The sequence below is a fragment of the Hyperoodon ampullatus genome (assembly GCF_949752795.1).
Source record: "Hyperoodon ampullatus genome assembly, chromosome: 11".
Classification (NCBI taxonomy): Eukaryota; Metazoa; Chordata; class Mammalia; order Artiodactyla; family Ziphiidae; genus Hyperoodon; species Hyperoodon ampullatus.
Window position 1 is genome coordinate 8,626,210 of NC_136924.1, and position 22,874 is coordinate 8,649,083.

The 22,874-nt window shown below is 35.2% G+C and overlaps 1 protein-coding gene across 1 annotated transcript in view; it reads left to right on the forward strand.

Moving 5' to 3' along the window:
- METTL25 (methyltransferase like 25) overlaps positions 1-10,469 on the forward strand; it is a 98,686-nt gene extending 88,217 nt beyond the window's left edge. The window contains exons 10-13 of the mRNA XM_079714395.1: positions 5,760-5,834; positions 6,399-6,470; positions 8,022-8,130; positions 9,871-10,469. Coding sequence (XP_079570521.1) covers positions 5,760-5,834; positions 6,399-6,470; positions 8,022-8,114 — 240 coding nt within the window. The 3' untranslated portion in view covers positions 8,115-8,130; positions 9,871-10,469. The remainder of the gene's footprint in view (positions 1-5,759; positions 5,835-6,398; positions 6,471-8,021; positions 8,131-9,870) is intronic.
- The last annotated feature ends 12,405 nt before the right edge of the window (positions 10,470-22,874 follow it).

Genomic DNA, 22,874 nt, shown 5'->3' on the forward strand with positions numbered 1-22,874 from the left:
ACATAGAGTGGGGAAGTGGGGAAAAGCAGTGATTCTGTTCTTATATTTTGAAGGCTTTTTATCAAAATGATCCCCTCCTTGATTTTTAATCTTTTATAGCCTTAACCGTTTAAGGGTGATATTGTTTCACCCCTGCATAAGATACAGTTCTGTTTAAGAAGAGTGTTTAGATTTCACAGTAAAGCCAAGCCACTGAAAACAATAAATTGTGGCAGAACATCAGCCACCTTATATCAGCAAGTATACTGTTTATAATAGATGGACTGCTTAGAATGAAATTTTACAGTAATATTCCTTGTAATTGAGTAAAGTTCAATTACTTCTTTGTAAAATATTTTAATAGAACTTTACAATTGTCTAAAATAACAAAATCCTAGTGATTAGCTTTACCTAGACCTTAAAAAAACTAGATATTTTAAAATTTATCTTCTGTCCCAAACTTTGGCATTTCACCAGATTTCAGAAAACCTTTAAAATTGTACTCAAGGTTTCATATTCATGGTCCACAGCATTTTTTTCTTCTTTTGTATTAATTTTCTCTCTTTCTCCTTCCACATGCATGTACTGCACACACACGGATACATGAGCGTACACACACACACACACACACACATCCATAAATTTTTGAAGCATCAGATTTTAAAAGCAGCAAAACTACTGTTGCTTGCTAGACAAAGAACGAACTGGAGCATTTGTCCATAAGAAGGGAAAATAAAAGGAGCTTATGTTCTAGAGCTTGCATGTATGTGTGTTTATGTGCTGTATACATATGATGAATATTCAAATAAATATTACTCTCAGATATTGAGAATGAAATAGACAATAAAACTGGTGATTTAACGGGAGTGGGGTGTGTGCTGTTGAATGGACAAAGTTGAAAATCACTAAGCTAGAACCTTAATGGAAGGGATAGAGGATAACTCAGAAAATTATCCTCCAATATTTCTCCAAAACTGGCCAGCAAAAGCAAAACTTTTGAGACCAAAATCATTTACTCACCAGCAAACATTTATTTTGAAGAATCTCCCGTGTGCCAAGAAGAGTGGAAACTCTGGAGCTACAAAGATAATTAAGACATAACCCATGAGAAAAGAAAACAAGTAATCATAGCATGAACTTACAACAGTAGACATATATAAAGTATGTATGCTTGGAGTGACTCACTCTGCCTGTAAGATTTCTCAGAGGACATTGATGCCTTAGCTTGGTTTTGAAGGATGCATAGGAGTTCATTAAGCAAACAAGGTGGGAAGGTAGGGAGCAGGGAATTTCAGGTGTGTGTGTTGGGGGGAATAGCTCGTACAAAACCACAGAGAGTAAGAAACATGATTCTGGACTCAGCACAGCTGGAGCATAAAGCAAGTAGAGGAGACAGTGGGGAGAGACGAGGCCAAAGGACTAGGCACATGTGGAGAGACCAAATAAACTGATCTTTGGACATTAGATCAAAGTTAATTAGCAGTAATCATAATCACTAGGTGGTTTCAATACAAGTGGGAGGGCAACAAAAAATACAAGGAGCTCATAAACTTCCATGTAGTAATATTCAGTGGTCCCTCGGTATCCGTGGGGAATTGGTTCCAGAACCCCCCACTGATAACAAAACCCAAGGATGCTCAATTCCCTTATATAAAATGGTATAGTACAGTCAGCCCTCTGTATCTGTGGGTTCCACATCTATGGATATGGAGGACTGACTGTGTCCAGAAATGATCTACGTTATATGAGGTCATCTGACCCTAAAGAAACAGCGAATTCCTGATACAGTTTAAATATATAGGAAGCCTGTCATCTCTGGTGATATGCAAAGAACATGTGCATTATTCCCATAAGTAAGTTCCTGCTGCTTTTTACAACCACTCTAATAACACAGGCATACCTCAGACTGGGTTCAGTTCCAGAGCACCGCAATAAAGTAAATATCGTAATAAAGCAAGTCACGTGAATTTTTTGGTTTCCCAGTGCATACAGAAATTATGTTTACACTGTATTTTAGTCTATTATGTGTGCAATAGCATTATGTCTAAAAAAATAATATACATGCCTTAATAAAAAATATTTTATTGCTACCCTCTTGCACTGTTGGTGGGAATGTAAATTGATACAGCCACTATGGAGAACAGTATGGAGGGTCCTTAAAAAACTAAAAATAAGGGCTTCCCTGGTGGCGCAGTGGTTGGGAGTCCACCTGCCGATGCAGGGGACACGGGTTTGTGCCCTGGTCCAGGAAGATCCCACATGCCGCGGAGCGGCTGGGCCTGTGAGCCATGGCCGCTGAGCCTGCACATCTGGAGCCTGTGCTCCGCAATGGGGGAGGCCACGGCAGTGAGAGGCCCACGTACCGCAAAAAAAAAAAAAAAAAAACTAAAAATAGAATTACCATATGACCCAGCAATCCCGCTACTAGGCATATACCCAGAGAAAACTATAATTCAGGAAGACACATGCACCCCAATGTTCATTGCAGCACTATTTACAATAGCCAGGACATGGAAGCAATCTAAGTGTCCATCGACAGACAAATGGATAAAGAAGATGTGGTACATATATACAATGGAGTATTACTCAGCCGTAAAAAGGAGCGAAATTGGGTCATTTGTAGAGACGTGGATGAATCTAGAGACTGTCATACAGAGTGAAGTAAGTCAGAAAGAGAAAAACAAATATCGTGTATTAACGCATATATGAGCAAACTAGAAAATGGTACAGATGAACTGGTTTGCAGGGCAGAAATAGAGACACAGATGTAGAGAACAAACATGGGCGCCAAGGGGGGAAAGTGGCGGGGGTGGTGGTGGGATGAATTGGGAGATTGGGATTGACATGTATACACTAGTATGTATAAAATAGATAACTAATTAGAACCTGCTGTATAAAAAAATAAAATTCAAAAAATAAAATACTTTATTGCTGAAAACTGCTGACCATCATCTGAGCCTTCAGCAAGTCCTAGTCTTTTTGCTGGTGCAGAGTCTTGCCTCGATGTAGGTGGTGCTGACTGAGCAGGGTGGTGGCTGCTGAAGGCTGGGGTGGCAGTGACAATTCCTTAAAATATGGCAACCATGAAGTTTGACCCACAGATTGACCTTTCACATTTTCTCTGTAGCAGGCAATGCTGTTGGATAGCATTTTACCCACAGCAGAATGTCTTTCAAAATTGGAGTCAATCCTCTCAAACTCTGCTGCTACTTTATTAACTAAGTTTATATAATATTCTAAATCCTTTGTTGTCATCTCAACAGTCTTCACAGCATCTTCACCAGGAGTAGATCCCATCTCAAGAAACCACTTTCTTTGCTCATCCATAAGAAGCAACTCCTGACCTGTGAAAGCTTTATCGTGAGGTTGCAGCAATTCAGTCACATCTTCAGGCTCCACTTCTAATTCTAGTTCTCTTGCTGTTTCTGCCACATCTGCAGTTACTTCCTCCACTGAAGTTTTGAACCCCTCGAAGTCATCTATGAGAGTTGGAATCAGCTTCCTCCAAACCCCTGTTAATGTTGTTATTTTGACATCCTCCCATGAATCATGAATGTTCTTACATCTAGAATAGTGAATACTTTCCAGGATGTTTTCAATTTACTTTGCCCAGATCCATCAGATGAATCACTGTTTATGGCAGCTATAGCCTTACAAAATGTATTTCTTAAATAAGACTTGAAAGTCAAAATTACTGCTTGATCCATGGGCTGCAGAATGGATATTGTGTTAGCAGCATAAAAACAGCATTTTAATCTCATTATGCATCTCCATGAGAGCTCTTGAGGTGCATTGCCAATGAGCAGTAATATTTTGAAAAGTATCTTTTTTTTCTGAGCAGTAGGTCTCAACAATAGTCTTAAAATATTCAGTGAACCATATTGTAAACAGATGTGCTATCATCCAGGTTTTGTTCCATTTATAGAGCACAAGCAGAGTAGATTTAGCATAATTCTTAAGGGCCCTAGGATTTTTGGAATGGTAAATGAGGTCAGCTTCAACCTAAAGTCACCAGCTGTATTAGCCCCTAACTGACAAAAGAGATTTCAGCCTGTTCTTTGAAGCTTTGAAGCCAGGCATTGACTTCTCCTCTTTAGCTATGAAAGTCCTAAATGGCGTCTTCTTCCAATATAAGGCAGTTTCATCTAAATTGAAAATCTGTTCTTTAATGTAGCCACCTTCTTTAATTATCTTAACTAGATCTTCTGGATAACTTACTATAGCTTCTACATCAGTACTTGCTGCTTCACCTTGCACTCTTATGTTACAGAGACAGCTTCTTTCCTTAAACATCATGAACCCACCTCTGCTAGCTTCAAATTTCTTCTGCAGCTTCCTCACCTCTCCCAGCCTTCATAGAATTGAAGAAAGTTAGGACCTTGCTCTGCATTAGACTTTGGCTTAAGGGAATGTTGTGGCTGGTTTGATCTTCTATCCAGACCACTGCAACTTTCTCAGTATCAGCAGTAAGACTTTTGTTTTCATATCATTCATATGTTCACTGGAGTAGCACTTTTAATTTCCTTTAAGAAATTTTCCTTTGCATTCTCAATTTGGTACCACATCCACCTACCTTGAGTTCTAGCCAAGGGTATATCAGCAGCCTCAGTCCTACCATCTACTGGTGAAAATAAGGTCAATTGCTAACCTATCTTCTGATCAGGTAGCGTGTGGGGAGAATCTCTGAACAACTATGTATCTCTCATCCAATCATACAACCCATTCCCCATGAAGTTGAAGTATGGTCCACCTTTGTGTACCTGGGCCCCCTTATATAGATCTATAAAAAGATGATTTTAATAAATAAATGGACGAGAAGAGAAAAATCTTCCATGGAAGAGAATTCTAAATAATTTATTTGGATATTGCACCCTCACTCCTTAAGCATAACTCCTCACTCCTTAAGTGTGGGCTGCAAGTTGTGACTTTCTTCCAAAGCATACAATGTGGAAAGGGGAAAAGGAGGAACATTACAGTGAAGAAACCTGACAAATACTATCTCAGCCAAGTACTCAAGGTCAGTATCTACAGTGTTAAATCATATTGATAGTACGTACCCTTAATATGATGTGAGGAATATCATACTTAATTCTGTAGTCTTCCTCTCAAAACCCATAGCCCCAGTCTAATTATGAGGAAAACATCTGACAAATCCCAGTGAAGGAACATCCTACACAATGCTTGACTAGTACTCCTCAATACTGTCAAGGTCATCAAAAACAAGGCAAGTCTTGTGAGTCAACTATACTTCAATAAAAACTAAAAGAAAAGACAAGTCTGAAAAACTGTCACAACCAATAGGACTAGATACAATGTAGTAAACTGGATGGGATCCTGGAACTGAAAAAGGACATTAGGTAAAAAGTGAGAAAATCTGAATGAAATGTAAACTTTAGCTAATAGTAATATATCATTATTGGTTCATTTACTATAACAAATAACTGTATTGTAAGATGTTAATAATAGGGGAAACTGGATATACTGTGCACCCCAAGCATAGAAACAAGTGAAAGTAAGTATTTCATCACTACTTGTTGAAATCAAACAAAGTTAATAGGTTGTTATTGGTGATTTTATTTAGGATATACTGAATAACCTATATTGGTACAGAAGATTTAAATGAAAGAATTTAGTTATATTGACTTGCTTCATGAATATCCTTAGAGCTCTTCAGCCACCTAAGGTTGTTTTAAATTGTTATGTTTGTTTTACTTTAGGGTATATTTGATTAGAACAAAGTATTTTTAACTTATTAAATTTATTATTGTTTTATCTTGAAGCTGCCAGAAAAAATTATAATGGACTACTACGAGAAGTACAAGCCTAGAATGAATGAGCTGGAGGCTTTTAATATGGTAAATCTCAGAATTAAACATACTAAATTGAATATGTTGCTAGACTTGAGTAGGATCCTATTAAATTTTTTTATGGGGCCAACCAATCTGTGTTGTTTTTCTCTTAATGTAGAAAAACCGTTTTGGATCATTTCCTATTTTAAAACTATATTAGGTGTCAGTAATGTAATAAAGAGAACACATGGTAGATTTCTCTTAAAGTGTATTATAAATGCATGGAAAGAAGTTTTAGAGTTCTTTGAACACATATTGGTCTCAATGCAGTTATTTCACAAGCATTCCTTTTAATGAATTTCATTCTTAGTACCCCTTTAAAAGCTTTCTATCACATACGTATGATTGCTTTTGGATTCTACCCCAAAGTCACTCAAAGGACATTCTTCTCCTTTTACTATTAAAGAAAAACTTTTGATCTCTGAAGTATTTATTTTCTGAAGATGTACAATGGGTATTGGAGATTTGGCCTTATATGAGTTTCTGTAGATACATTTTCTTAAACAAGTGTTAAGCTAGTATTTTTGTTTGTTTTAAAGTACCACTGTCCTATCTTACACTTTCTTTTAGTTGAAAGTTGTTCTGGCTCCTTGCATAGAGACATTGATTCTTCTGGATCGACTTTGCTACCTCAAAGAGCAGGTAAATTATGTTAATTTTAAATGCATAACAAATATATTTATTAAACCCAGTAATATGGATCTGCTTATAACTAGGATAACATTCTTTCACATAAAACTAGTAAGATAATTTTTCTCATTATATTTTCCAAGTCTAAATATTCTTTCCATCTCTTTTGAAGCAAAAACATATGTACAACAGATGTTTCCAGCAAAGCTACTATAATAAAGTTTACATTCTTTTAATTTTATGGTAATTACTATACAGTAGACGATGCACACAAACCATCATATATGACATATTGTATAGCTAAAATTAATAAAGGCCAGATGTAAAAGATATCATTTTTATGCTTCATTTTGTAAGAATCACCTTTTAATTCACTTTTGAATTTTTGGACATATGCACTCTGCAGTGTAGAAATTTCCTTCTCATCAGTGATAATTGCTTCTGTTTTTTTCACAGTCTTATTTGTTTTATTTTTGTTGAATGACCAAAAAATATGATTTTTTGTTATCTTTGGGAAAAATGTGTTTTTCAGATTCTACTCTAAGCTATGATCAAAATTATGTTTTTGAGCTCTTTAAAATTAAGCCCATTTGTGGATTCAGCCTTGTTTCCAGTATAAACTTTATTTTAATAATTTTGTTTTATCATATGGAGAGCTTTACTTGTTTTTAGCAAACTACTTGGAACAAATGGATTTTAATAATTGGTATTTTTATGGAGAAAGGCAGTTTTTAAATATTTAGATAATTATGTACTTTCCTAAGCTACTAACTAATTCAAAATCACTGGAATCTTTTGGTTCTCAACTTGTTAGGTCACAGAATCAGCCTTATTTTACTAGGTACTCATCATTTCCCTTTCAAAACAATTTCCAGTGACCTAAATAAAATAGGTAGGCAAAACAGTATGCACCAAGTTTAACAGATTGGTAATGAAGTGATAGAAATCATATAATTGTTCATTTTGTTAATATTTTAAATAATATTTTACTATTATAAAAGTAATATATACTTATGTTAGAAAATTTTAAATGAAGAATATAAAAAAAATTAAAAGTAATGATTATCTCACCTTTCAGCATTAGCTATTAAATTATTGATATGTTTTCTAGAGCTTCTAATATATGTTTGTTGCATGTATATGTATGAGCATATTATTTCTACTTTAAAATTGGAATCAAATTGTCAATGCAGTTTTGCATCTAATTTGTTTCATTTGTTTTATTTAGAATTTTTCCATCTCACTAAATGTACTACAGAAGCTGAATAATGTTTCATCATATAATTTATTTAAGTAATACCCAGTTGTCTCTAGCCACTTCCAGTTTTCACAATTGCAGCAAGGAGTAGCCTTGTGCTTCACTCTCTATGCACATCTTTAATTACTTCCTCAACATAAATTCCCGAAGGTGAATTTCTAAATGTTAATTTTATTCAACAAAGAATAATTTTCTTTTATATAGTTTGTTTTTCATGTAGTTTTTATATTCCAGTATGTAGTCTAACATCTCTCATTTTTATCTTCAACAAGTAGTTGCCTATTTAAATCACTTACCGTTTGCAGGATGATATTGCGTGGTCTGCGCTCGTGAAGTTGTTTGATCCTGTGAAATCTCCCAGATGTTATGCCATTATTGCGCTGAAGAAGCAGCAGTGATTTCAATTGAAGCAAGGTATTAGATGTATCTGTTTGTGGAATCAATTGCTAATTTTGCTTTTCTAAACGTTAATGCCATGTTACATAAATATTTGAAAAACATTGCTATATATTTTAAATAGGCAATAAAATAATAGCTAACAACAGAATGCCTTAATCCATTTTCCATTGTCAAAGCATGCATTAATTTAAAAAAATCAAGAACTCATGAAAATATTATAAAAGGATTTGACCTACATTTCTGAGTGAGTACGTCTATAGGACATTGTAATCTGAGCCTTGTTTCCTGTTCAGTATTTGAGACCCTTGCTATTTGCTGCATATCACATTTTGACTTTTTACCAACTTAAAATCAGATGAAAGGTATAGGTATAGATACAGTAAAACTAGTTGGTCCTGAAGATCATTAGCATTTTCTTTCACATTTTGGAAGGATTTTTCATGTTATCAGGAGAGAAAAAGTCACGCTTAAATAAATACCCAGGAAGCAGGCCGGACATAAAAGGTGCTTAATATAATGCATATTTTATACTGTGTTTTAATCTAAATTACATAAGGAAATATTCTGTGTCCTTAAAGGAATATGTGTCTTATAATTGAGATATTCACTTTAAGGACTCTTGGGGCTATTTATCTTACTAAAATAAAAGATGGGTTGGCACTTTATGAATCATCTGGTACTCTGTAAAAAAACAATCTAGGAGAAGCAGGAGTGAATAAGAGAAGACCCACACTCTGCCCCGTGTGGTACGGAGTCCTTTCATTAGCAGAAAACTTGAGGTTTCTAATACACACAGAAGAGATGGACAACTGGGAAAAAGCTTCCTTGATTCTCAGCTAGAGACTGCATAATATTCTCCCAGAAGAAGAAGTAACTGCTTTCTTAAGTTTTAGAGTCTATACACAGATGAGAATAATGTTTTGCTTTGGGTTGTGATACTGGGTTTGTAGCCAGTATATGTGTGAATGATCAGGTGCTTTGTATACCTAGTACAACACTGGGAAAATTAGCCATTTTTTAAGTTTTTTATGCTGAAAACTTTAAACATGTCCAGAAGTGGAGAATAGAGTATAATAAATCCCCATGTACTCATCACAAACTTCAGTAATTATAAACATTTTACCAATCTCGTTTCATCAGGACACACATGGAAGTGCACACAGACACACATTTGCCACCCATACTCACCTTCCCTGGAGAATTTTAAAGTAAATCTCAAGCAATTTGTTATTTCACATAAATACGTAAATATATATTTCTAAGTTAAGGATTTCTTTCCATAATAATCTATTATTTATCCTCAATTCACATTTCCGTGATTAGCTCAAAATGTCTTTTATATCAGTTGGTTCAATTCAAAGTCAGAACAGGGTTCACACATTTGCATTTGGTTGATGCATCTCTTTAGGTTGCTTATTTTATTCTATTTTATTTCCTTATGTTCTTTGCTATATGAGTATCTATCTCAAGAGCAGAAAACCATTCCAAGCCTACCTTCTTTCCTTTCATAATTTTAACTTCTATGTAAAATTTTAAACTTTTTTTCTGATGCCCAAATATTTATATAACATTCATTTCTCCTTATAATAAAGAAAAAAAGAACCTTATATGGGTAAAGCGCTACTTATATGGGTAAAGAGAAGTGAATTACAGATGTTTTAATACCAAGGAAAGTATGTAGTAACTTCCCAGTGTTTCAAAACATTGTCAGAAATTGCATTTACCAATTAAAGCTTTCCATTTTTTATTAATCAGAGACAAATGTGAGATTCCAGCATCTAATCAACATGAGATGATCTGTACAGTCACACTGAGATGACAACATTTCAGGAGAAAGCAAAGAAATACAATATGTTGGTAGGACTTTATACACGTGAATCCCTGTTGCACTGTTTGTAGACTCATCTCATAAAAACTGCTCTTTGGGGCTTCCCTGGTGGCGCAGTGGTTGAGAGTCCGCCTGCCGATGCAGGGGACACGGGTTCGTGCCCCAGTCCGGGAAGATCCCACATGCCGCGGATCGGCTGGGCCCGTGAGTCCTGGCTGCTGAGCCTGCGCGTCCGGAGCCTGTGTTCCGCAACAGGAGAGACCACAGCAGTGAGAGGCCCGTGTACCGCAAAAAAAAAAAAAAAACGGAACTGCTCTTTGAGAACTCCTTTACAAGTTGAATGAAAGAGTGGTGCATTAGCAGGAGCACCAACTCTGACAATTACCTTCTGGGTGAGTTAAAGCAAGACTCTTTAATATCTCAGAGCCTCATTTGTAAAGTAGGGTTTTATTTAATATTTATTTTATAAACATTTATTGAATGCCTACCATGTGTCAGAGATTATGCTAGTAGGCACTGGCAGTATGGAGGCAAACAAGACATGTCCCTGTCCTCAGAGTTCAGTGAGGAAGACAATAAAATTACTAATTACACTAATTAGAACTATAATTACTGAACAGGGCTGAGAGGATCAGGGCATAGGATTCTTTAGGGTATCTTCAAATCCATAGACTTAGGGGGAAGGAGGACTCAGTAATATTAGTACCGTAGTTTAGATTCATGTGACTTAAGTTGTTTTGTGTCCTTGCCTAAGTCACTTAACTATTCGGTGTGCCTCAGTTTTCTCATCTGTAAAAAATAACGTAAGAAAAGAATTTACTCATAAGGTTCTTAAGAGGATTAACGGACTAAATATATGTTATTCAACTCCCCCAGAATATCTCCAGCCACCCTCTTAATCAAGCAAAACTAAATTTATTAGAATTCTCTTCAGCAATAGAGGACTTCCCCTTGACAGTCTTGACTGTCTCTGAAGGAGGAAGTCAGGAAAGGATATTTATAAGATTTGGAAGTCTGGGCTCAAGGAGCTTAAGGCAGCTTTTCTAAGGTGGAGAACAGACTGGGGAAATTTCATGACATAAGTTTTATGGTTAGTATCTATAGCAAGGTGAGGGTCTTGAACCAAGTCTTGATAAGTAAACTGTTGCTTGATAAGTGAACTCTCTGCCAAGGAAATCAGATTGTTTGTCTGAGATAAATTAATATATGGGAATTTCCTGAAACAAACAATGAAGTTATTTATTGGTTTACAGTCTTATCTTTCCTGGGGAAAGTTTTCTTGCAACAAACAAATAAATCATGTTGAAACAGGTGGTCTCAGTTCTTAGACCCCATAGCTCTGTCACATTGATGCAGATGGTTGTGGTTCTCCATGTAAAATACTTAATTCCTGGCACATAATGCATAATATAAAAGCAATAGTTGTGTTTTTTAAATGTCCTAGAGGGAGAGAAATGGGAACTTATTTATAAGTTATGACATAGATTTTGTAGGGAAAAATAATGTGTTCTAGATTCTAATCAGACAACTTACAAATGGATTTTTAGTGTCCCCATTCAAAATTTGAGGAATTGTCCACATTTAAAAGTGGATTTGAGTGCTTCCCTGGTGGCGCAGTGGTTGAGAGTCCGCCTGCCGATGCAGGGGACACGGGTTCATACCCCAGTCCAGAAAGATCCCACATGCCGTGGAGCGGCTCAGCCCATGAGTCATGACCGCTGAGCCTGCGCGTCTGGAGCCTGTACTCCGCAACGGGAGAGGCCACAAGAGTGAGAGGCCCGCGTACCGCAAAAAAAAAAAAAAAAAAAAAAAAAAAAAAAAGTGGATTTGATTACTGGATGAAGAACATTACTTTATGCTCAGTAGTATGTTTCCCAGCAATTTTGCTTGCTGACATAATCTGTTATTTTAAGATTAAAATTCATTTTTAGATTAATTTCTAACAGTGATTGCTCTGTATCTATAGGTATAAATGCTGAGACTTATGCAAAAGACCTCCCACACTACATGCATCTGATGATTGTTCTTTAATTGGCGTTTCTAGCTACTGTGCATAATAATAATTATTATTATTACCCTCTTTAACATGCATAGTTATTCCAAAGTCTTTGTCATGAGGCATGAGGTTTCATTTTTTCCTAGATGTCTATGAGCTAAACTGACTGCTTTTTTTTAATACATGTTTTTATTTTTTTTTAATTGAGATATAGTTGGTTTACATATTATGTAAGTTTCAGGTGTACAACATAGTGATTCACAATTTTTAGAGGTTATACTCCATTTATAGTTTTTATAAAATACTGTTGATATTTCCTGTGCTGTATATCCTTGTAGCTTATTTATTTTATACATAGTAGTTTGTACCTCTTAATCCCCTACCCCTATCCTGCTCCTCCTTCCTTCCCTCTCCCCACTCACAACCATTAGCTTGTTTTCTATATCTGTGAGTCTGTTTCTTTTTTGTTATTCTAAACAAAATATAAACTAGTGAACAAATATTCACTAGTTTGTTTCATTTTTTAGATTCTACATATAAGTGATAACATATAGTATATGTCTTTCTCTGTCTGACTTATTTCACTAAGCATAATACCCACCAAGTCTATCCATTTTGTTGCAAATGGCAAAATGTCATTCTTTTTTGACGGTTGAGTAGTATTCCATTCCATATGTGTGTGTGTGTGTATACACATATATGCATATGAATAGTACATATATAAATAAATACATGAAATTTCCCTATGCTTCATTTTTTCCTTCCAGTTTTATTGAGATATAATTGACATACAGTACTGTTTAAGTTTAAGGTATACAGTGTAATGATTTGACTTACATACATCATGAAATATTTATCACAATAAGTTTAGTGAACATCCATCACCTCATGTAGATACAAAATTAAAGAAAGAAAAAAACATTTTCCTTGTGATAAGAACTTTCAGGATTTACTCTCTTAAAAACCGTCATGTATAACATACAGCAATGTTAATTGTATTTATGTTGTGCACTATGTTCCCTGTTACTTATTTATCTTATAACTGGGAGTTTGTACCTTTTGACTGCCCTCATCCAATTCCCCCTCACCCCATCCCCCTCCTCTTGTAACCACAAACCTGATCTCTTTTTCTATGAGTTTGTTTGTTTTTGTTTGTTTTTAAGGTATAATTTACCTACAGTTAACACTATGTTAGTTCCTGTTACACAACATAGTGATTTGATATTTCTATACATTTCAAGATGATCACCATGATGGCTCCAGTTATTATCTGTCACCATACAAAGATAATGCATAGTTTTTTTTTAATTGAAGTATAGTTGATGTACAATGTTGTGTTAATTTCTGCTATACAGCAACGTGATTCACTCATACATATATATATATATATATATTCTTTTTTTATCAATATATTCTCTTCCATCATGGTTTATCACATGATATTGAATATGGTTCCCTGTGCTATACAGTAGGACCTTGTTGTTTATCCATTCTATATATAATAGTTTGCATCTGCTAACCCCAACAAACTCCCAGTTCATCCCTTCCCCACCCCCCCACCCTTGCCAACCACACTTTACATTTCATACCCATAACTCATTTGTTTTGCAGCTGGAATTTTGTACCTCTTAATCTCCCTCACCTATTTCTCTCCCTCCCTGTCCCTGACCCACTCCCCTCTGGCAACCACCTGTTTGTTGTCTCTATCTATGAGTCTGTTTCTGTCTAGTTATGCTTATTCATTTGTTTTGCTTTTTAGATTCCACATATAAGTGAAATCATTCAGTATTTGTCTTCCTCTGTCTGACTTACTTCACTTAACATAATATCCACCAAGTCTATCCATGTTGTTGCAAATGGGAAAATTTCGTTCTTTTTTATGGCTGAGTAATATTCCATTGTGTGTGTGTGTGTCCATCTTCTGTTTCCATTCATCTACTGAGGAGCACTTAGGTTGCTTCCATATCTTGCATATCTTGGCTATTGTAAATAATGCTACAGTGAACACAGGGGTGCATTTATCTTTTCAAATTAGTGTTTTTGTTTTCTTCAGGTAAATACCCAAGAGTAGAATTGCTGTATCATATGAAGTTCTATTTTTAGTTTTTTAAGGCATGTCCATCTGTTCTCCATAGTGGCTGCGCCAATTTACATCCCCACCAACAGTGCACGAGGGTTCCCTTTCCTCCACACCCTCTCCAGCATTTGTTACTTTTGTTCTTTTCATTGATCGCCATTTCTGACAGGTGTGAGGTGATATGTCATTGTGGTTTTGATTTGCATTTCCTTGATGATTGGTGATGTTGAGCATCTTTTCATGTGCCTTTTGACCATCTGTATGCCTACTTTGGAAAAATGTCTATTCAGATCCTCTGCCCATTTTTGATTGGGTTGTTGGGGGTTTTTTTGATGTTGAGTTGTATGAGTTCTTTGTATATTTTGGATATTAACCCCTTATTAGATGTATCATTTGCATATATTTTCTCCCATTCAGTAGGTGACCTTTTCATTTTGTTGTTAGTTTCCTTTGCTGTGCAAAAGCCTTTCCATTTGATGTAGTCCCATTTGTCTATTTTTGCTTTTGTTTCCTTTGCCTGAGGAGACATATCCATGAAATATTACTAAGATCAGTGTCAAAGAGCTTACTTCCTATGTTTCCTTCTAGAAGTGTTATGGTTTCAGGTTTTACATTTAAGTCTTTAATCCATTTTGAATTTATTTTTGTGCATGGTTTGAGAGAGTAGTCCCCTTTGATTCTTTTGCATATAACTGTCCAGTTTTCCCAACACTGTTTGTTGAAGAGACTGCCTTTTCCTCATTGTATACCTTGCCTCCTTTGTTGGAGATTAATTACCCATAAAAGTGTGGGTTCATTTCTGGACTCTCTGTTCTGTTCCACGGATCTATGTGTCTGTTTTTGTGCCAGCACCATACTGTTTTGATTACTGTAGCTTTGTAGTATTTGGAATCAGGGAGCGTGATACCCCCAGCTTTGTTGTTCTCTCTCAAGACTGTTTTGGCTTTTCAGGGACTTTTGTGTTTTCATACAAATTTTAGAATTATTTGTCCAAGTTCTGTGAAAAATGCCATTGGTATTTTGATAAGGTCCCATATGCTTTAAATTTAAGAATTATACATCTAAATATCTTTCGAGTCAAAGCAGAAAATGGAAATCAGAAAATATTTTGAATAATAATGAAAATAATTGAATTGAATTATAATGAAAAAATTATAATTTTTCATTACAGATCATTGTAATTTTCATTACAAATTAGACATCAAAACTTGTAAGATGAGCTAAACCATGATATAAGGAAACACTAGCTGTGAACACATATTAGAAAAGAAAAAGACCAAAAATCAAAAGATTAGTAGTTAGTGGAAGAAAAACACACAGAGAGATAATTAATGCCTCTAAAAGTTGGTTCTTAGATAACTAATGAAATTGATACAACTCTGAAAGAGTAGTCATTAAAAAAAATAAAACAGTTAAATAACTAAGGAATATAAAAGGGAACATCACTATAGATCCTACAAAAATTAGAACGGTAGTAAGAATATTTTGAACAGCTTTATACTGATAAATTTGAACATTTGTGTAAAAAGGAAATTTTTCTCAAAGAAATGCAATATGCCAAAATTGCCAAAAGAAGAAAAATAAAACATAAATAATCATATAACTGTTATATTGAATCTGCAATTAATCCTCTATTAATTTCCTACATCTCAATAAAAGTACTTTGTGGATGTTAAATGTAATTGTTACCTGCTATCTTGTTAGTTCGCAACTATGTGACTATAACACTTAAGGTTGGGGAGAAAGATTTAAAAGCTGTTGATAGTTCCTAATCTTCAGGAGTTCATAATCTAGTCATTGAAACACATATGAGAGGCATATGGAAGAGTTAAGAGTTAGATAATGACGTTTGGGAGGAGAAGAAGAAAGTGTCTACATGAACACACAATGCTTTACCATGGACTATGTCCTAGATTGTTGACTTCTGTCCCATTCTTCCCCTTAATTATAGTTTCCTTTGGGTTGTTTCTAAATGTGGTCAGTAGAATGGCTTGTTTTCGTGGAGGAGAGGACTGTTTAAGAAATTATCTGTTATTTGAAATATGTGCTCTGGTTAACCTGTGACCAAAGGAACTGAAAGTCTCCAAACCTTCCCAGATGATTTGTACTTGGCCAGTGATACTACTGGCTACATGTATGGGAATTTATTAGTTGATGTATTTATCTCAGTGGCTTTCCTCATTAAGTTTGCAGATGTTCTGTCAATGAAAGACCTTTTTTTTTAAATTGTACTGTTTTTATCAGAATTTTCCAATGAACAATCCAGAATAAAAGAGTTAACACATTTCAGCACAGAACAGAGTAGCGTGTATTTAAAATTCATGGGAGGAAAAGCCTTTAATTTGTACTCAGACAGTTATGATTGAACATGTTGGATTTTAGAAAAATAGAGGAATTATGCAAATTCCAACCTGAAATTCAACACATTGCTTTCCATTTAGTCAACATGGGATTTGGTGTGCATCAGCTAATCATGTTGAACTAAATGCACATGTATTCAGAGTTAGCTGCCCTCTCAGGAAAGAATCCATTCTTCTAATACTGCCACAACTCTTTTAAGAAAATTAGTTGATGGTGGTTTTCCATCGAGCAAACTATACTCAAATAATGTGTTTAAAGGGAAAGATAAAACAATTCCAGATCCATTTGATTATGACAACAGACATCTCTGGTGCTCTGGTGACTTCAGACTATTTCCAATTTTAGTAGACAATATAACTGTGCAGGTAAACCTCTGTGAATAAAGGCATAAGGGACAGATTTTTAAATCATAAAGAAAAAATGTTAGTGCTCTATTTCCACTTTAATCCAAAAGGACAGGAACTAAAAATAAAATTGAAGGCAAAGGAGAGGGTTCACTTTTAATGTATAGGATGTTGACCATCTTTTTACGTATGTAAACAATGCCTTTAAAGGCTCCACATTTACATTCATGTTACCAGCTTATACTATGTTTGGGAAGTCATCCCTTCACAGCAGGTTTTACTGTACTGAAGAGTGATATTTAGTAGTTTTGAGGATCAACATTTACAGTGTAAGAACTGAAAGCTTTTGCAAGGTAAATGATTTTCTTGGATAACTTTTCTCTAATTAATAGCAAATACTGTCCGTTTCTCTTGAAAATAAACATCTGAATTTTTTAAAATATGCTTCATATTTTAGATCTCTAGCACAGTTTTAATATCCACTTTTGTTAATGAGATTCTTGGTAATGTGTTTTCATTCTAATAAATGGGTTGCAGATGCTTAGAGAAGAAAGGATTTCATTAAAATTGCTGCTGTTAATAGCACACCTCCTACCTTTAAGATTAATGAAACAATAGTAAATTCAACCAATATCTCCTTACTGTTCTATTATTATGAAAATTAAAACTTTATATCTCTTGGAGCTTTGTTTAGTTAATAAATAAAGCAGTGTTACAGAGCTTCTGAAGGTCATAGTAGCCTGGTGGAGTTACATCAAATACACATTTAATTTATGTCTTGATTTTTAGATTCTAAACTGTCTACAAGATGCAAATGCATAAGAAGGGTAGGATAGCTGTTTGTCAGGGCCAAAATAGAAATGCCATCTTGGAAAAATAGGAAACAGAAGATGAAATCTCTGTGACTTTTCCAAAAACAGAGTATATGTGTTTCTGATCAAGTAAGACATATAAAGTCCAACAAAACTTTATTGAACATCTATAAACCAGTGTTTTCACACTTAACCTCAATTCTCAGTACAACAAATTAATTCAATAGCGTGTATTAGGGATATAGATTGTTAGTATCCAAACAGTAATATACACCCAAGGAGCAAGCAGTAATACTTGAGAACAGTTCACCCACTTTTCATTCCCTCTAGGGTTTAATTATTATCTTGAAAGCATAATGATTTCAGTGCCCAGTGTCTGCTTACAGACTTTCTTCTTGTTCTTTCCTTTTGTCTAACCCTGTGATCTCCAGACTTTGGTGGGTCAAAGAATTGAGGTGTATAGTACTATATTCAAAACTAAACAAATAACCATGTAAATGTAATTTCTATAAAAATGTGTTCTTACAGGAAACACATTTAAGAGATCTCTCAGCTCACTGTTCATAGATTTAAGAAAAAAAGATTCAATGATAAGAATCCCATTGACATTCCAAATAATGTATTTTGTTTTTACTACTTTGGATAATAGATTCCTACTTGGCTTTTATTGTCTTGTAAGTATATGCTAAGTTAAAATCAGAACTTTGCAATTTAAAGTTAAAAGTGGCAGCCCGAGGCCACTTTTGAAAGAATTGAACACCGGTGATAGTGGTTAGTTTGTTTTGTTTTGTTTTGTTTTCATATCTTTATTGGAGTATAATTGCTTTACAATGTTGTGTTAGTTTCTGCTGTACAACAAAGTGAATCAGCTATATGTATACATATATCCCCATATCCCCTCCCTTTTGCGTCTCCCTCCCACCCTCCCTATCCCACCCCTCTAGGTGGTCACAAAGCACCAAGCTGATCTCCCTGTGCTATGCAGCAGCTTCCCACTAGCCATCCATTTTACATTTAGTAGTGTATATATGTCAATGCTACTCTCTCACTGTGTCCCAGCTTCCCCTTCCCCACCCCATGTCCTCAAGTCCATTCTCTATGTCTGCGTATGTATTCCTGCCCTGACACTAGGTTCATCAGTACCATTTTTTTAGATTCCATATATGTGCGTTAGGATCTGGTATTTGTTTTTCTCTTTCTGATTTACTTTACTCAGTATGACAGACTCTAGGTCCATCCACCTCATTACAGATAACTCAGTTTCATTCCTTTTTATGGCTGAGTAATATTCCATTGTATATATGTGCCAGATAATGGTTAGTTTTAACTTACTTAGGAAGATCAGTGAAAATCAAGAAGCTTCCTGCCCATGATATTAATTTTAATTTTAAAATAAATCTTGGGACTTCCTGGTGGCGCAGTGGTTACGAATCCACCTGCCAATGCAGGGGACTCAGGTTCAAGCCCTGGTCCGGGAAGATCCCACATGCCACAGAGCAACTAAGCCCGTGCACCACAACTACTGAGCCTGCTCTCTAGAGCCCACGAGCCACAACTACTGAAGCCCATGTGCCTAGAGCCCATGCTCTGCAACAAAGAGAAGCCACCGCAATGAGAAGCCCATGCACTGCAACGAAGAGTAGCCCCCACTTGCTGCAACTAGACAAAGCCTGCATGCAGCAATGAAGACCCAATGCAGCCAAACTAAATATATAAATAAAATAAAAAATAAATAAAAATTTAAAATAAATCTTAAGATAATTACTAAAAATAAACCTAAAGATAATTGCCAATTATTAAATACCAACTACTTCGACATTTTATATATCATATATACAAGGGCCACCCCAGAAGAATCAGAGAGGGGGTTTTATAAAGAGGCCTGTAAATGAAATTTGAAAATTCCAAAGAAAATTTTTAAAACAGCTAACCAAATAGATGACCACACAGCATATTGTTAGGATAATAACATTCCAAAAAGCTGGTGGGCATATAGCAATGCTTAAAACTTCAACATATGAGTTACAGAGTATATTTCTTAGTTACCAGTACTGATCTTTCTGGACACCAGAGTGATAAGTTAAAATTGTAAGAAATTATTCCAGTATGTAATAACACTTCTTTTTACATTGAAGTCCACGCCAGTGGCATGCTTCCCTGTCCAAAGATTAGCTTCCAGTCCTAGAAATAATATGGGAAGCAAAGATTAAGAAGGAGATTCCCTGCATCACTTGTTTTTCCTCAAGTAAGCTGAGCTTAGAGTCTTATTATGCAAAATTGCACTCCGCAGACCAACAGCATCAGCATCACCTGAGAACTTGTTAAAAATGCAGAATCTCAGTCCCTACCCCAAACCTACTCAGTCAGAATAGGTATTTTAAGGGACCCCCAAATGCTTAACATTTGAGAAGACAGCCTCTTTAAGGCTCCTCTGAGAGAGTTTTATGCCCAAGAACACAGAAGACCCTGCCAGGCCCCTTAGTATCTGCTGCATTCCAAGGTTAGGGAGCATGCAAATCCCGAGGGTGCTCACTCACAGCCCTGCCCTAAATGGACCACATCTTGCCTCACGCTTGAGAGGTCTGTACCTAAGAATATTAGACCTCCCTCTCTTCAGTCACTGCCAAAGAATAAATAACAAGGATACCAGAATTTCACAAATCCCTTCTGCCTTCAGCTGACATTTTTTAACAGGCGTTACTCCAACAGGACTTGTTAATAAATTTGGGGATTGGATTGTGGGGTTTTTTGCAGCCATTTCTCACAACTGACTAAGGCTATGTCTTTTCAATATAATGTAAAAGATTTAGTTTGTAAGTAAAATTTAAGAATGTGAAAATGTTCTGTATTATCTGTATATTTACCATAAAACTCTAACTTATATATATAAATTAGGAACAACTCTTCAAAAGGCCGTCATATCTTTTGGTAGATGCTCCACATTTTATTCCATGCTTTTTCTGTTTATCTCTGATTAGGGTATCTTTCACCCATGCGATCTTTTCTTATTCATAAAGATAGCAAACCAGTTGGCATTGGAATTTTCATAGAATTTATTTTAAAAATCAAGATACAGTGAATCTATTAAGGCAAACAAATCAGGTTCCTGGGCTAAACCTCAAATTGAGTTAACATACAAGCTGTCATTTTTACAAATCCATGAAAAATGAATGAGGAATTTGGCTCTCGAATAATATGATCATGGTATTTAAAACTCTTTAAAAAAAAAAAAACTCTTTACTTTCTCTCTTTTGGTTTTAAAAAAAAATGAAGAAAGTATAGTTAAATTACTCACATTCCCACCACCAAGTAGTTCTTTTCAGTCGGTCCAAATGCATTTATTGTTTATATCTGCCTTAACAATCAACATACCATTTATATTCTGCCTCTTTTACTTAATATTATGTAAGAAACATTTCCCTATAATTCTACATTGCCTTCATCGTGATCATTTTTAATGACCTAAGAGTCCATCCTAATGACATATACTCTATTTACCCATTATTTTATTGTTAGACCTTCCAACCTCTTGCTATTGTGCCTCAGACTGTTGTGAATACATATGAGCATATGACATTCTCCTCTTCAATCATTTACGCTGTATGACTACATTCCCAGAAGGAGAATTGCTAGTTAAAGGTTGATAATACTATTAAGTGTATCATATACATTAACTATTTAGGAACTCTGCTTTTTTCAATCCAGGGCCAAATTTGGATTTAGTTCTTTTCATAAAAGCTTCCAGCTTGGGAAATCATTGATGGTTAAACATAGAATCCACAGACAGCTTCAGTAACAATGAACTGCAAACCCTGAATAGGCTCCTGCCTAGATATTTGTACATAAAATATAAGGAAACATAGGCAAGCAATCTACTAATGACTAGACAGAAATCAGTTCAGATAACTGAGGTCTACATAAGTGTGCCAATAAATTAAATTCAAAGATACCCTCCAAAACTGCACAAATGACCAGTCACCAAATATAAGAATAAATACAAAGAACTTTTTTATGTGCCCCATTTGATTATTAAAAAAATAATAATAACCTACAATTTAATCTTTTTTGTAACCTCTGTTTTTCTCTTCCCCAAAGAATCCACCTCCAGTCTAGTAAATGCTAAAAGCACAGAGTTTAACTGAAATTATGAACAGACACAGAAGGCCAATTTAAACAGATGTCATAATCAAAAAAATTTTTATCCCACTTACATGTATTAGTTAATAGATGTCAGAATGGCCAGCTTGACAGGAAGAGAAGAAGGAGCCACTTCAGTTATAGATTTCATGAAACCGCCCCCAGTAGTTCCTCTTATATGCAGTCCAAAGGTATTGCATAAGCCCCTTTCTGGCAAGTAGGGATACATCATCAATTTCTTTGACAGTTTTGAAAGTCTACTATTCAAATTGCTCTTTCACCATTGTAGTCTCCATGGAAGCTTCCAATATGTTAACATAATTCTAGATTCACTATTCTCAAGTGTGTTGGCATCTGAGGGCTCTCTGAAGGAGTCTTCTTGAGTAGCCAGATCTGTTTTAAAAATTTTAGAGGTTACTCCAACTTTATATTTCTCTTATGTACCTACGTACCATTATACAGAGTGTCCTTGGCAACTACTCAAATTTTAAAAGGTTTTTTAAACTCCAAATGACATGATGGATTATAATAATAATGCCAACTAAATATTTATTGAGTGCCTACTCTATGCTAGGTGCTGTTCTAAGCACTTTATATTTATTAACTTACTTAATCTTTATAGCAATCGTAAGAGGAAGGGACTATATTATTTCTGCTGCTCTACTGAAGGGAAAATTGAAATACAGAAAGGTCCAGCAACTTGCTCCAAGTTGGAGGAGGCATGGGAATGGTAAAGTCAAGATTCAAATTCAGGCATCCGGCTTCAGAGTCTAACTGCTTAGCCACTACAGATACTGTCTTACTTCTTGATTATTGGAGGGTCTTCTGTGTTGGTCTTAATTATTTGGTTTCCTCTTGAGACAGTCAGGATATTGGTGGATGCATAATCCTATAAACTTCAAGTAACTGATGATTTCTTGGTTGTCCTGCCTCTAAAGGATAGGTCTCATAATCTACCAGTCAGATGGAACTGTTTTTGCAAATGGCAGGAAAAATATTTGTTTTTTTCTGAGACACATAAAAAGAGTTTCATTATTAAAATGAAGGGAAATATGTGTACAACTAAAATCATAAGTAAAGTGTTCTTGAATTTTCTGCTCCAAATAGTAATAGATATTTGCTTTATTTTTTATATTGGAAAATTAAAGCTAAGAGTTAAAATCACTTTTTCCAAAATCATCTAACTAAAACTGGGAGTTACTAA